This window comes from Morus notabilis, unplaced genomic scaffold, assembly GCF_000414095.1.
Source record: "Morus notabilis unplaced genomic scaffold, ASM41409v2 Scaffold887, whole genome shotgun sequence".
In the NCBI taxonomy this organism is placed as follows: domain Eukaryota; kingdom Viridiplantae; phylum Streptophyta; class Magnoliopsida; order Rosales; family Moraceae; genus Morus; species Morus notabilis.
This window is the reverse complement of record NW_010366463.1, coordinates 85378-101918: the sequence shown is the minus strand read 5'-3', so window position 1 is coordinate 101918 and position 16541 is coordinate 85378. Positions and strand designations below refer to the sequence as shown.

The window sequence follows — 16541 nt, the reverse complement described above, 5'->3', positions numbered from 1 at the left end:
CAAACGGGCCCCCTGTTTTTCGTTTTCTGATTTCCACAAAAAGATAAAAACATTTTTGGTTTTGTTTTTTAAAAAAATTTGCACCAAACACATTTTTAACACCCGTTTTTATTTTTTTACTTTGAAAATCGTGAAAAACGAAAATGAAAACACAAATAAACAGGCCTTAGTATTTTTAATGAGTACAGGGATAAAATTGTCATTTTGAGTATACATATTGGGCATATAAAAAAACAACACATTGCTTCGACTTTGGTTGCCCTCTTCAGTTGAAACCCTAACACAGGACCTCGAAGACATCTGGCCGACAATTGACAACGTATCAGTCCGTACCAATGGCGAAGAAGCGAAAGCTGCAGTCCAGCCCCTCCAACGAGCCTGCTAAGAAGCAGCATGAACAACCAAAGATCTTCGAAAAAGTTGAAGGAAAAGAAGAAGCAGAGACTGCCATTAATAGGACGGCCGATGACGAACCAATCGAGAAGCTTCTGGAAGCATTCGGAAAGGAGCAGCTCGTCAATCTCCTTCGCGAAGCGGCGGAAAAGCACTGCGACGTGGCGGACCGGGTCAGGAAGATTGGCAATGAGGACCAGGCCCTCAGGAAGATCTTCATACGCGGCCTGGAATGGGCCACTACGTCCGAGACCTTGAGGAGCGTCTTCGAGGAGTATGGAGAGATCGAGGATTGCACGGTCATCTGTGACATGGTCTCGGGGAAATCCAAAGGCTACGGCTTTATCCTCTTCAAAACTCGTTCCGGTGCTCGGAAAGCCCTAAAAGAGCCTGAGAAGAAGATCGGAAATCGGACGACGTTTTCCCAGCTGTCGATGGGCGTGGTCCCTGCCGCGGCTTCTGCGCAGCCGCAAGGGCCTTCGTCGGAGGAAACGCAGAGGAAGATTTACGTGAGCAATGTCGGAGCGGAGCTTGATCCGGAGAAGCTAACTGTTTTCTTTTCCAAGTACGGAGAGATTGAGAGAGGGCCGCTAGGCCTCGATAGGGTCACCAGGAAGCCGAAAGGGTTCTGTTTGTTCGCTTACAAGACGGTGGACGGCGCGAGGAAGGCGCTGGTGGAGCCCGTCAAGGATTTCGAGGGCCACCGTTTGTTTTGCGCGAGGTCAATTGACGGTCCAAAGCTGTGCAAAACCCATCCTAGTCAACACCATCACCACAATCAGAGGAAGGAGACTCCGGTGTCCGTTGGGGATTTTTTTAAGCCCGTGGTGGGAGGGAGGGGGCACTTGGTGGCGGGGCCAGGGGGGTTTAACCTGGCTGCTACGCCGGCTCAGGTGTTGAACCCTGCCCTAGGGTAGGCAATAACGGCGTCGCTTGTCTCGCAGGGTTCCGGTTTGGGGCTGACTAACTTTTTGGGAACATTGGGAACTACCGTGGGTGTGGCGGCTCCAAGAGTGGCTGCCCCCGAGCATTGAATTTGCCCAGGTATGATAGATAAGAACTTTATACTATGTGATTTTGGTTGGGCATATTCGGATTTTAATTTATGTAAAGAACAAGCAATGGATTGATCAGGTGAAACACTTGCATTTCATCATACAAAAAATTATTAAGAGGCCGTTTAGTTCATGGGTTCTTAATGTTTGAATAATGAACATATTCTAAAAATGTGTTCGGATGCATACAAGTTTTGGCTTCAATTTTAGCCATCCAGACCAGAAAAGTCAGTACTTAAGCCGCATGAGTTCTTGTGGTTTGAACCCGTGTTCCAAACCACACTTCTCAGCCTTATAGTTCAAACCAAAAAAGTTTAAACCATCACATTTTGACCCCACGATCCGAAAAAAATGATTGTCCTTCATTTATCAAGTAACAAGTGTATCGTTTGGAAAAAAAAAATGTTTATAAAAATTTTTCCCTTTAAAGTTGTCTTAATATTCGAGTTTAGTAGCCTGTACAGGTGTTTGAATGTCTGATAGATAGCTAGTATAACAAGGATTATTAAAGGAGTGTAACTAGTAACTTAACACAGCTGTATAGGTTTGGATAATTTAGATTTAAAATTATTTGATATTCCATCTTGCATGCATCCTTGATTGCGAAGCACTATATTGTCAATTTGGCTTGAAGAACAGATACTTAAATGTATCATTGGCTCCTTGCATCCTTATTACAGGCATAATTTTCACTTAAAAGATTTAGTAGTTTTAGAGAATAGATCTTTACTTATTTGTGCTTGTTGAAGTCGTTAGTAGCTACTGTCCAATGCAAATCTTGATCATCATACAAAGAAAGACTTCAATAGTATGGTTTGAGTTGGGAATCTATTTGAGTTTGTGTTTTTGTGGGTTAAAATTTTTAATCTGTATTTGGATAATATCCTTATAAAACTCAATGATGATGAAAAATTTTAATAGGGTATATGGATGGGTTTTTGTTCGTCTCTTCGATGTTAACGCATAGAACAAAAGAATCATCTCAATCGGAGTTGAAACGAAAAAGTTATGACATTTTTAAGTATAGAGCAATTACTGTTCATTTTATTTGAGTTTGAGTTTAGGAACTCAAGTAGGGGGGGGGGGGGGGGCAAGTTTTGCAAAAGAACATGAACTTGAGTTAAAATTCAAACTCAAGCTCAAGTTTGGGGCAAAAGAACAAGCCTTGAGTCTCTAAGAGTATGCTAATGTCTGTGGTGGAGATCATCTTGTTTTAACTTGTGACGAAAAATTATTTTAAAGGCTTGTGTCCAAATGTTGTGCATGCTAAGGTTGTGACTCTTGGAATCTATGTTGGAAATGAGTTTCAATCAATTGATCAAGCCTTTTGGAAGTGTTCAAAGACTCCTATTGATCATTCAGATATATGGTTGAAGTATATTCTGCGATTATGATTTTCTTTTCCAAACTTTAATTTTTTGGCTGCACATAGGGTTTTGATTTCTGCCTGTGCAGCAGGTCTGACAATCCCCTATCTGGAATTTTGAAAGGACATTATGTTTCTCTTTTGGTTTGTACCTTTTTCTAGACCACACTTTTGCTGCCTCTGGTGGTGGCTTGTAGAACACATACTTTTTCTTGTCAGAGTTAGGCTTTACTAACTTATGGTGCGTTTGTTTCAAGAGTTCTGCTTGATTTAAACCATGGTTCTTGGTTATGCTACAATGTTTTTCTCTCATAAAAAATTTGATTTTCAAAAGTCAGAATCAAAACCACTGGTTTGAACCCATGAACCAAACGGACTGTTTTCAACTAATATTTATGTATCCATGAAGATAGAAATTGTTGTGAAACTAAAACCCTATCATTATTCACACTTTTACGTTTTTATGTGTGAAACGGAATTGTGCTTTTTTTTTTTTTTTTAAGTTGTAGCTAATTTTTCAAGGTTTTTTGATTCTTTGGAAATTTTCTTCCACCTAGCTCCTTACCGAGTTTAAAAGCTGGTTCGGGTTGTCTTTAGAGATTTACATTTATTGTTACTTTGTGTAATCTACTATTTTTGTTTATCTTATCATTATTGCATTAATCTTGATGGTTTCTAAAATGTTTTAAGGGATAACCGGATTTGAATCGTTTTCTTTTTCAAATTGCCCTTTCACTCATTCTTATTCAATGTGCAGATCTCAAATAGGTGCGTCAGTCTTTTTGTACTGGTTTAATTCTTCTGAAGTTTAAGGAGCTAATGGTTATTGTAAGGTGCAGAATCTTAAAAACATCATCTCGTATTTATTAGCCTTTTCATTTATCTCCTTTGAAAATATTGTAGTTTTCTCTTGTTTGAAAGCTAAACCATATTCCTGTTATGACGTATTGAAACAATGCTGCCTTTCATTTATTTCTATTTATTGTTGTTATTATTATTATTATTATTATTATTATTATTATTACTTTTGGGTCAATATCCTATTTTGTGAGAATTTTCTTGAAGCTAGTCTCTGTCCAGTGGCTCCAATTAAATATAAGCTGAACGATGATAGAAAATACGGTTATGTTAAAAACGACGTGTGCATGTGATATTATGGAACAAAAGATGATTTTTCAATTATCACGAGTAAAAATCACAGTAACTTGTGTTTTTTCATAGAACATCAACACGTTTTGTTCTTTATCTTCTTGGTAGTTTGTACCTTGTATTAGAAGGTTGAGGTCAGATCAGAAGAAACCATTTGTTTTGGAAGTCCTTGTATGCTGTTTTTATGTTGATGCGGAGCTTGTGAATTTTAGAGTTGTGAAATTTTTGATGGCCAATTGGCTGATATCGTAGAAGTAGATTAAATAATCAAAATTTATAAGCACTGAGAACAATTGAGAACTTGGTGTTGTTGGGAAATTTAATTTCTTCGTAATGACAATGATATTCCTTTCAAGCACAAAAAAAAAAAAAAAAAAAAAAAAAAAAAAAAAAAAGAGAGAAAAAAGAAATTATTGTGGCCTGCAAACAACGTTTCAGCTTGTTGATTTTATGGACTTTGTTTGCCTGCTCGTCCACGGAAGAAACCAACTGATGAAAGTTTCTTTCTTGGTGGGCTACTAATACTAGGCAATATATTGAACTATATTCTTTGCTGATTTCTTATTTTGAATCAGAAATGTGAGAGGTGCTTTCTAATATTGGTCGAATTCAGTAATAGATAGCCTATCTGCAGTATTGAATACTGATTTACTGATTGGATTCTCTCTTATTTTAGATGTACCCTTATTTATTTATTTATTTTTTGTGTCATAATCTTTAGAATCCAATATGAGAAGCCCAATGTTAACTCCTCTATCACAATAGCTACTCTGCCCAAATATGTAAATAGCATGGAGTTGGCCAGTAAAATTTCTTCTTTTCATTCTTTTGGGGAAGATATTCAAACTTTGGGGATACTTTAGTGAGATTTTTTTTCACGATGCAAAGTACTTGGTTGCCCTTCTCTGTTTTATTCTTGTGTAGTTTTGTTTAGCGTTATCATTGCTAAATCTTAAAATTACACCCATGGCTAATGGCATGGATTCAATTCACAAGCTCTGTTTGTAGCACTATTTTTCCTTTTCTTAATCAAATTGTAAGATGGCTTGATTTGCATGTGTAACATTTCTTTTTTTGCATGGACTGTTTTTGAGAAAATGTTCCCTTGTGGTTGCCTGTGGGTTGAGTGGCCGGATTTTAAGCGTGTGGTGCGAGAAAGTAACGCCTTTAACCTGATATTAGGGAGGCAGAAGCTTGGATTTGCGCTACTTATTTGGCTCTTGATATTTGTTTCAACAGCGTCCTAGTGGAAGGGGATGTTAAGGGTGCGATTGGAACTCTTTTCCAATCTTTTAAAATGATTTTGTTTTTTTTTTAGATGCGGGTAGTTTTTTCAAAAGATTATTTTTAATATAAAAAAAATCTATTAATGTCTCATTTTCTCTCTCTCTACTCGAGAGACGAAAAAACGGAAACAAAAAATAAAAAATAATGAAAAATTATTTTTTATTTCTCTATCATTTTACATTAAATTAAAAGATTATTTTTATTTTTGTTATTTAGTCTTTAATTGTGTCATACGTTTTTTTTTTTCGTTTTCATTTTTTCTTTCTTGAAAAATGTGAAAAATAAAAATGAAAACAACAACACGGCCTAAGTTCCTCATAGAAACCTGGTTTGGATGTTCTCTAGGGAAACAGAAAACTATTGTGAAAAATGTCCTGTCTGCTTGCTCAAGGTTTCCATTCCCGCTCCTCCGTTTGGGTGAGGAGGACGTGAAGGAAATGCGCACAATCTTTGGTCTCGTTTAGTTTTTTGATTTGAGTTTTCAATTCTTGTTTGTTACAATAAAAAAGTTCTTATAAAAAATTATATTTAACTTTTTTACTCCAGTAAAATGCTCTTATAAAAAATTACATTTCTCTTTAAATTAAAAATTTAAATCGGAGAATTGAATGAGGTCGTTGTTGTTGGGCTCTTTGCTGCTTATCTCTGTTTTGTTGATTTTTCGTATGTCGTCCTGAACGACATGTTTAATTGTTTGCTTTGTTCTTCTAATTGTTGGGCCTGGTTGATTGGCTTTTTGTTTTTCGCCTGTTAGCGGGGGAAAAAAAACACCAAAACAACAACTACTACTATTACTACTACAGAAATCAAGTAACAAAATGATGAGAGTTATGCTATATGTACTAAAAAAAAAAAAAAAAAAAAAAAAAAAAAAAAAAAAAAAAAAAAAAAAACTATTTTTAGGAATAAGTATCAAAGAAAATAGAAAATGGTTAGTAAAATGTAGAAAAAAGTCGCAAAAAAACTTTTCCGAATTAAAATAAAGAAAGAGAGAGAATGGCATGTTTGGTACACAAAAAAGAAAGTTTGAATAAATTTTTTGAGATATAGCATTATAACAAAAATATATGACTTATGGTTCAAATTGTGAAACAAACATCATAGAAATGGTTGTAGAAAAAAAAATTAGAGAACATAGTCAGAAAAAAATATAGAGAATATAGTTGCAGAATTTAATCGTTTTATGGAATTCTTTTATAATAATGTCACGAAAGAAAGAAAGATGTTTTGCATTTTTGGTTAAAAATGAGTGTTTTGGATTTCTATGCCAAAGGCATGCATTGAGGGTAGTTTTGTATTTTAAAAAAAATTGATAAAATTGATCCGTCAACTGCGATGATGAAGTGTTATTTAGATAATTTTTTGAGAGCTTTTCTGGTAAGATAAAAAAAATGAATTATCAGTAATTCTCTATTTCTCAATTTTTAGATATGTATTAAAAACTGTCAGTTTGTATATTTTTTAATTTAATGTGATTTTGACATGATCCAATAGCTAAAATTTTCTATTGGAGAAATTTCTTAATCTTTTCTTTAAACAATAGATATATATATATATATATATATTACAATTTGAAATTTGAAATGAATACATGAACTATATAAAAAAAATTATTTCTTTGTTGATTTTTAAATTTGTAATTCATGATTGTCTCATTAAAAACCTTACCGAGAAAAACCCAATTGGAATAAAAACTTGGTAAGGAAAAAAGAGTGCAATCATTGTGGGATGAATTACAAAAGCTATACAAGATTACAATAACACTATACAAAGTAAATAAATATTTACAAATTACAATAATAAAATTTAATTTGAAGCAGAAGGATCGTCGTGAAAATAAAAAGTTAATCTATTAAATTCGTCGATCCATTCTTGGCTTGCCGGTGAGATTGTATCGTGTAAGCGTTGGTCAGAACGATCCCAATCCTTGATGCACACCAAAGCTTCAACAATATTCTGTTGCAATGCGTTTCTCCGTTCTTCAAGTATTCGGCCGGTTGTACTGAATGCTTATTCGGCTGCAACAATGGAGACTGGGATCGAAAAAATATCCATTGCTAGTCGTGTTAGGATCTTTTAAGTTAATGCTCGTGCCTTCCACCACTGAATCAAACCAAACATTTCACTATTGTCTACAACTAAGTCCTCACTCAGGTATGTCATTAACTCGTTGAAGCCGTCGCTGTTGCCGCCACCTCTTGATGAAGATCCACTCCCAGATTCTTCTTGACCTTGAGTCGTCGCCGTTGTCTTCTTCTTCTTCTTAGACAACCCGAAAACATTCAAGAATGAATGCGAATTGTCGTCTCGTTGTTGCGGTTCTTCTACACGAGGTGTATTTATAAACCTACTTTCATAAGAGCTATAGAGAGAAAATATTTTTTCCTTTATAATAGGAAATTGGTCAGTAGAATTGATAGCTAAAAAGTCACCTAAGTTATCTAATCCACTTTTTAAACCATCTAATTTTAATCTAGGGTCGAAAATAACACTGAAACCATACAACATTGGTAATTTAAATTAATATTTTTTAAACTTCTTTTCCATGGAGGCGATAGGAACTCCTAAAACCTCGTGTGTCCTAAATTCACTAAATAAAATAGACATTCTTAAAAGTTCTCATAACGCTAATGGTGACGTTGGGTAATAAGTTCCACTAAGCGTTAAAGTAACTTCGTGAAATCTACCTAAAAAGTTAAACAAGAGTTCGACAATTTACCAATCAGTTTCATCTGTAAATCCTGCTCCTAATTTTGCACTAACATAATTTGTTATAGCATCTTTATAGGGGATGCATTGTTCAAGCATTATATAAGTGGAGTTCCATCTTATGGGCATATCTAAGGCTAATGCTCTAGGATTTTGATTACATGCTTGCAGAAATTTAAACCAATCTTGTATTCTTTGATTACTACCTTGAATCCAAGCAATGTTATCTCTAAATCTAATTCTTTTAATATAACCTGACATTGATTTTAGTGAAATTAATTATATGACATGCACAATGTTAGTGAAATATATCATTATTACCGATAAACTTAAATCATTTTTAAAAAGTTCTATTGCTTTAGTATTTGCAGTTGCATTATCTAATGTTATGGCCATTATTCTATCCCTTAAATTATATTCATCAATAATAGATAAAATTGTGTTATATATTAAATTGGCAGTATGTGATTTTATAACACATTTAAAACCTAATATTCTCTTATCTAAATCAAAACCTTTATAATAATGTCCGATTACAGCTAAATAATCTTTGTTGGCAACGGTGGACCAAATATCCGCTGTTAACGCAACGCAACTACTAGTAGAGTGTAAAAGGTTGATTAATGCTTCCTTTTCTTGTTTATATAATTTTAATGCATCTTTCCTAAAAGTAGTTCTTGAAAAAAATTGTGCATTAGGATTATATACAATTTTAATATAACGCTGGCAATTCCTTTGTTCAATAAAACTAAGTGGTTGATCTAATGTGGCTACGAAGCGTGCCATTTCCATACGATCAACTTGTGGATCATATTTCTAAGTGGTTAGACCGTCGGTTGGACAATCAAACGATAATTGTGTTTGGCAGAGATCGGGTCCGCCTCCTTACTTTTGAAGACACTTTTCAGAGTGTCTTCTTAAGTGTGTAGTGCCGTGAATAGTGTTACCTTGTAATTTATCACCACAATATTTGCATTGAGCTATGTATTTAATGTTACCTTTATTGTCGACCTCCTCGAATATGTTGAAGTGGTCCAAAACTGCTGAGGTGCGCTTGCATTTCTTATTCGAACTTGTAACACTCGCACTAGCACTTCCGCTTGCCTCTCCTTCACGCCCACCACCATTACGTCCACGACCTCTAGTACGTCCACCAGGGCTCGGATTTGCAGTTTCCTCAGCAACTCTTTTTGTAGTTTGCGATTTCTACGTTTGAAAAATATTAAAAAATTGCCCTTCTTCGATGTTGAATTGGACATCAATGGGAATATCACCACCATAACCAGAAGAAGCCATTATGAAAAATAAGAGAGATTGAGAGCGCTTTAAGAGAGATTTGAGAGAGGTTGAGAGAAATTAAGAGAGAATGAGAGTTTTTGGATGAGTAAAATGGTTGGGGGGGGGGGGGTATTTATAGAAAATTTTTTGGCTTAAAAATTTTTTTTTCCCCCCCAAAAATTCAGTTCCAACGGCTATGTGAAATTCAGGCTTTTGGTCGGGTTCGGGCAATAGTCTTAAAAAAGGCCGTTGGGGTTTGAAAATTCGGGCACAATTCGGGTAGCGGTCGAGTCGGGCAAAAAAAGCCGTTAGGGTTCAAAATTCGGGCTAATGGTAAAAAAAATTTGGGCATATTCGGGCTAACGGTCAAAAAAATTTAGGCATATTCGGGCAACGGGCAAAATCGGGCTAACGGTCATAAAAATTCGGGCAAAATTCAGACAAATTCATGTTACGCGGGAAAATTCAAAAAAACAATCCGGCGGGCGGCGGGGTCCACTTATCCACCGGCGGCGGGGAGCTGGAATGAATTTTTTTCAGGCTGCTCGAGCCTGTGCCCTGCCAAAAAGGTCAGATGGGCGGCGAATGGCGCTTGCCCGCCGTGCCCGAAAGTTCAGCACTAGTTAGGCTTATGGGTTCGGATCCAACAATGTTTATGGTAGGTAAGATTTTTTGTCTTAATGTTAAGTAAAGTTATTTTAGTTATTTAATTAATTTTTTAATAGTCAGATTTACGATTGAAAAGGAATTTTATATCATATGTTGTAAATTTTTAATATGGACTCTCGGAATCTTTTGATTGAAAAGTTAATCTAAAAATTTAAACAGGCTTAATTACCAGTACGATAAAAAACCGTCCCTTACCGTAAGGCGTAAAGGTTGCCTTTGAATTGTGGGGATGTCAAATCTTTTTTGGTTTGAATTAAAAAGGATAACAACTTTCAACAAAAAAAAAGGGGTTTGAATAAGTGTGTAATTTTGTAGAAAAATATGTAAGAGGCTTAAAAATGTTATTTTAAGCAATACGTATATTTCAAGGGATACGGGTATAAGAAACGGCTTTGCTTCTGACTTTGGGTGCCGTCTTCAGTTGCCGCCGTGTTTTGGTGAAACCCTAACCTTCTACCTCGAGCTTCTCTCTGACGTTTTAGTCCGTACCAATGGCGAGGAAGCGAAAGCTGGAGTCCAGCTCCTCCAACGAGCCTGCCAAGAAGCAGCAGGAACAACCAAAGGTCGTCGAGGAAGTAGTCGAAGAAGAGGAAGAACACAAAGAAGTTGAAGAGGATGAAGAAGAAGAAGGAGAAGAAGAAGAGTATGAAGAAGTTGAAGAAGAAGAGGAAGAAGAGGAAGAAGAGGAAGAGGAAGGGGACGAAGAAGGCACTGGCGAAGAAGCAGAGATCGGCAATAACGTTAATAGGACGGCCGATGATGACGATGAACCGATCGATAAGCTTCTGGAACCATTCGGAAAGGAGCAGCTCGCGAGTCTCCTTCGGGAAGCGGCGGAGAAGCACCGCGACGTTGCGGATCGGATCAGAAATATCGCCGATGAGGACCCGGCCCACCGGAAGATCTTCGTCTACGGCCTGGGATGGGACACGAACGTCGAGACCTTGACGAGCGTCTTCAAGGAGTTTGGACAGATCGAGGATTGCAAGGCGGTCTGCGACAAGGTCTCGGGGAAATCCAAAGGCTACGGCTTTATCCTCTTCAAGACTCGCTCCGGTGCTCGCAAAGCCCTGAAACAGCCTCAGAAGAAGATCGGCAATCGGATGACGTCTTCCCAGCTGGCAACAGTGGGCCCAGTCCCAGTCGCGGCGTCGGCGCAGCCGCAAGGGCCGGTCTCTGAGTACACGCAGAGAAAGATTTACGTGAGCAATGTCGGAGCGGAGCTTGATCCGCAGAAGCTCACCGTTTTCTTTTCCAAGTTCGGAGAGATTGAGGAAGGGCCGTTAGGGCTCGATAAGTTCACCGGAAAGCCGAAAGGGTTTTGTTTGTTCGTTTACAAGACGTCGGACGGCGCGAGGAAGGCGCTGGCGGAGCCCCATAAGAATTTTGAAGGCCACATTTTGCATTGCCAGAGGGCAGTTGACGGTCCGAAGCCAGGGAAATCCCATCATAATCAGCATCATCACCACAATCAGAGGAAGGAGAATCCAGGGTTTGTTGGTGGAGTCACGTCTGGGGCGGGAGGGACGGGGAACTTTATGGCGGGGCCTGGAGGGTTTAACCAGGCTGCTGCGCCGGCTCAGGCATTGAACCCTGCCCTAGGGCAGGCAATAACAGCGTTGCTTGCATCGCAGGGTTCCGGTTTGGGGCTGACTAACTTGTTGGGAACGTTGGGGTCTACTGTGGGAGTGGGGGCTCCAGGAGTCGCTGCCCCCGGGCATGGAGTTCAAGGAGGAGGGTACGGGAATCAGGCCAGTATAAGTCCCTATGGAAATCAAGGAGGAATGCAGGGCGGGTATTCGAATCAGCAGATGGGGCAGGGCGGGACTGGAAGAGGGCAGGGTGGTGTTGGTCAGTATGGCGGTGCTCCATCATACATGGGACACTAGCTTCACCCAGGTATGATACGTAAAACTGTATACTAAGTGATTTTGGTTGGACCTATTCGGATTTTAATTTAATAAAAGAACAACCCAATGGAGTAATGAGGTCAATCATTTTCGTTTCTTCACACCAAAAATTATTAATATGTTAAGTAACAAGTATATGCTCGGAAAAAATACATTTTACTTTATAACTTATCTTGATGTTTGAGTCCTAGTACCCTGTACAGGTATTTTTCAGGGACATCCGACAAAATTGGAATGATACAGAGATAGATTGATAGTGAAACAATTCAAAGATCATGAGAGGAGTGTAACTAGGAACTTAATACAACTTTAGAGGTTTGGATGATTTAGATTTAAGTTGTTTTGATGTACCATCATGCTTACATTCCTGATTGGAAAGTACCAAATAGTAAATTTGGCTTAGAAATGGATACGTAAATGCATCATAGGCTCCTTGTAACCATAATACAAATCTTGATTTTCTCTTAAAACTATTGGTGGTAGTTTTGAAAAATCAATCTTACTAATTTGTGCTTGTTTAAAGTAGTTGCTGTCCAATGCAAATCTTTATCATCATTAAGAAGAAAGACTTTAGCAGTACATTAGATTTGTATTGAAGCACCCGTGTTTGTTAGTAGAATTCTGTAATCAAGGGTAAGAGAATTACTTATGATTTAATTAAACTTTTGCTCGTCTGTGGAAAAGTAGTCAAAACACATGTTGAAAGAGCTAAACAATGCCTGAGTTAGACACTGAGACTGTAAGCGTATGCTAGCGTCTACGGTGGCGACCATCTTGTTAATTTGTGAAGAACAACTATTTTAAGGGCCTGTGGCCAAATTTTGTACACGCTAAGCTTGTGACTTTAAGAAACTTTGTTGGAAGTGAGTTTCAAATTTCAATCAATTAATAAAGCCTTACGGAAGTGTTGTTCGAGACTCCTAGTTATCATTCAGGTGTATACTTGAAGTATACTCCTAATTTTTTTGGCCGTACATAGGGTTCAACATTTTAGTGCGGCGACGTCTTTAGAGTATAGTTGGTTTTTATCTCTGCCTGTCAGGTCTGACTATCCTCCATCTGGAATCTGGAATCTTGAATGGAATTTCTGTTTCTCTTTTGGAATTTATTTTTCTAGTGCACGATCAGGTTTTACAAATGTTCTAAACTAATATTTTTGTGTCCATGAAAATAAAAATTATTGTAAACCCAATTCTATCATTGTTTACACGTTTACTCATTTCTGTGTGAAAGAGAATTATGCATTGTTTTCAAACTCTTGTAGCAAATGGTTTAACTTCTTTTTCCTTTAGAAATTTTGTTCCGCCTAGCACCTTACTGAGTTTAAAATGCTGGTGCTTTTTAGAGATTTATTATTATTACTTTGTGTAAGATCTACTAATTTTTTTTTAAACTTATCATTATTGTATTAAATCCTGACAGTTACTAAAACGTTTTAAGGGATTTCCGGTTCTGAAATCGTTTTCTTTTTCAAATTGCCTTTTCACGCTCTCTTATTCAATGTGCAGATCTCTCATAGGTGCAACAGTCTTTTTGTACTGGTTTGCCGATTCTTCTGAAGTTTAAGGAGCTGATGGTTATTGCAAAGAGCTGAATCTTAAAAACATTTTATGAAATCTATGTTTTTATCATCTCGTATTTCTTGGCCTTTTAATTTTTCTCCTTTGAAATAATTGTAGTTTTCTCTCGTTTAAAAGCTAAACGATTTCAGTACCTTTAAGCATATATTTGTGTGCCCCTAGAAGGCAATGAGCTTGAACAAAAATGCTTTTTAAAAATTTCAATGTCAAAGATCATATAATATTTTGTATAAGTTTTTTTTTTTCTTCTATAATTATTTGTTTAAGTTTATCAATTCTGTATGAGTTTTTATTATTGTTTGTTTGTTAGTTTACAACTTATAGATTTAAACTTGTTTTGCAGATATTTATGTTCACCGCTAACTGATATATTTGGTTCAAGGAACATCATGGATCCTTGAGTTTAACTGGTCTTTTTTTTGACAATTTTACGCCTTGAATGTTCTCTTTAAATTTTGGACCGTTGCTATTATGCATCGCTGAACTCCATTCAACAGTTATTGAATTTTAGCATGTTAATGTCTTCTATGGTCTTCCCTGATCACTTGTGTCATCAGTTTAGTTCTTGCAATTAGCTCTTGTAGGTTAATTTTTTAATGAAGAGTGAGTAGCTATTATTGTTGCTACTACTTTATCTGCCCATAAAACTTTTATATTTCTGTTATGACGTAGTGAAACACTTCTTTCATGTGTGTGGTTACGTGAGTGTCGTTCATTTTTCTTCTCTTCATCATCATCATCATCATCATCATAATCATCATTATTATTTTGTGGTTAATATCCTATTTTGTGAAAATTTCCTCGAAGCTATTCCCTTTCAGTGGCTCCATTTCTCTGACTAAAGATTCGATGAACCAAGATAGAAATTACAGTTAAATCAATAGCAACGTGTACATGTGCTCTTTATTTTATTTATTTATTTTAGGAAAACTGTACATGTGCTCTTTATGGAACCAAAGAAGATGATTTTCAATTTTTCGAGAGTCAAAATCATAGGAACTTGTGTAGTAGTCATAGAACACCAACACGTTTTGTTCTTTATCTTCTTGGTAGTTTGTACCTTGTAGTAGAAGGCTGAGGGCAGAGGAAATCATTAGTTTTGGAAGTCCTCATATGCTGCTTCTACATTGGCGCAGAGTTTGCGCATTTTTGAGTTGTTGGATTTAATGGCCAATTGGCCATTGGTGTCGGTAGAAGTAGATCAAATTAATCAAGATGATTAGCACTAGGAAAATCTGATAACTACCTGATTCATCTCTAAACTCTTGTGCTCTTCCTCATCTCCGTCAACCCAAGCTCTCTCCTGTTGTAGATCATCTTCTTCACCCAAAACGTCTCCCTCTACTATCGATCATCCTATCAATTGTTGCTCAAAGGTTGTTCGCGCTCTTCTCTGTTGCTGCTTCCTTGTCGGATTTGTTAATCTCCTTCGCTGAGCTTGAAGGCCGACCTCGATTTAGGGAATTCCCCAGATCGACAACATAACAGTAGGCGTTCAGGGCGTCTTTTCCTGACTTGTGGAGCGAATTTGGCGGTAGGGACGTTTTTCATTATTTGCGGACCTTATTTTGTGCATTTTTCAGATTTTGTAGATCCATTTTCCATCATGTTTTGCTTCAATTTTGTTGAGTGTGGAGCTGATCTGATTTTGCAGACCTGGTATGGTGCAGTTTTCTGATTTGATGATCTTTCATTATGTTTAGCTGCAAATTTGTTGAGTTTAATGTTGATCTGATCCGATGTGTGTTAGATTTTTTTCGCTTCGTGAACATTGATTGGTTGAGTACTGATATGAGCTGATTTTGTAACTAATGTTCTCGTTACACAAGTTCTTAACCAAAGACAGTTTTATTCTGCTTTTCGCATACACAAACAATTACTCAGGAAATAATCGAACACGATTTCAGCCCAGTACTTCCCAAGAAATTATTGCTACTGTTTTGTAATGTTTTTGGAAATGTTTCTTCATGCATTTTGAGGAATGAAAACGGAAATGTTTTCTAAATCATATTTGGTTAGCAAATGCTTTGAAAACGTTAACGAAAAATAATTTTTGTTAAGAAAATAAAAAATGGTTGAAAGTTTTTGTTTTCACATGTTTGATTTTCATTTTCTAAGGTATAACTTAATAATTATGAGAATAATTTTTATTAAGAAAATAAAAAATAGTTAAAAGTTATTTTCACATTTTTAGTTTATATTTTCTAAGGTATAACTTAATATAGTTTTATTTTTTTCTTACACGCAAAACAATCACTTTTAGAAAAATAACTAAACATAACTTCAGAAACAATTCCAGTACTATTCCAAAAAGAAATCATATTTTCATATTCCTACTATAAACTGGTGCTTGAATGTACCTGTAAATTGTTAATTTTAACAAGGAATAAGATCTGGAATCTGGATGTGTTTGAAAAAGTCATTTGAGTTAAAATTCTAACAAATGTCATTTTGCAGTCTGTAACATTTCTTAAACTGACGACAATGAATCTTGTTTATTTTTAGGATCTAGGATTGAATATAACAGAATAATGGAAATGGTAGTAGAAAACTGTAAAAAATATAGGGTGATTTAGTTCGTTGATTCGAATTTTTAATTTGAGTTGAGATATAATTTTATATGAGAGTTTTTTACTGTAGTAAAAAAATTAAATGTGGTTGTTTTTTAGAGTTTTTTACTGTAGTAAAATTTAAACTAAAATCGGTAAAATGAATGGGGTCATAATTGACGAAAAAGTAGAGAAAATCTTTTATAGGATGTTTGATACGAGAATTCGTGTCATGGTTTGAATTATGAATCATAACTCGTTATAGTATTTTTTTCATTAAAAACACATAAATTGAGAATCATATGTTTAGTTCATGTATTAGAATTATGAGATTAGAATTATTTTTAATTTATGTATATTTTTTATAAAAAAAAATATTATAACAAATTATGATAATCAGGATATAAATCTTCTTACCAAACGTCTTACTTATCGCCTGACAAACTCGTGGTTTGCGTAGGCTCTCATTTAAAGAACACGTGTCATACGGTGACGGGAGGGTATCAATTTCTTCAAATTCTGCGGCGGATTCTGCACCACAACCATCGCAAGGGTGTTATCCTACCTTTCGTTGTTTCTATTTTCCTCCACCAAAA

The 16541-nt window shown here is 36.2% G+C and overlaps 1 protein-coding gene and 1 pseudogene across 3 annotated transcripts; both read left to right on the top strand.

Moving 5' to 3' along the window:
* The first annotated feature begins 255 nt into the window (after nucleotides 1-255).
* Nucleotides 256-3792, top strand: LOC21391704 (annotated as a pseudogene).
* A 6476-nt stretch (nucleotides 3793-10268) lies between these two features.
* Nucleotides 10269-16532, top strand: LOC21391703 (UBP1-associated protein 2A). 3 transcript variants are annotated; one of them, XM_024173592.1, is made up of 2 exons: nucleotides 10269-11805; nucleotides 16406-16532. In XM_024173592.1, exon 1 carries the CDS (start codon nucleotides 10398-10400, stop codon nucleotides 11793-11795), a length of 1398 nt encoding a protein of 465 aa, XP_024029360.1. In that variant the 5' UTR covers nucleotides 10269-10397; the 3' UTR covers nucleotides 11796-11805; nucleotides 16406-16532. The 3 variants fall into 3 exon arrangements, with proteins under 3 accessions (XP_024029360.1, XP_024029359.1, XP_010108564.1); XM_024173591.1 differs by lacking the exon at nucleotides 16406-16532 and adding an exon at nucleotides 14709-14921; XM_010110262.2 differs by lacking the exon at nucleotides 16406-16532 and adding an exon at nucleotides 13325-13622.
* The last annotated feature ends 9 nt before the right edge of the window (nucleotides 16533-16541 follow it).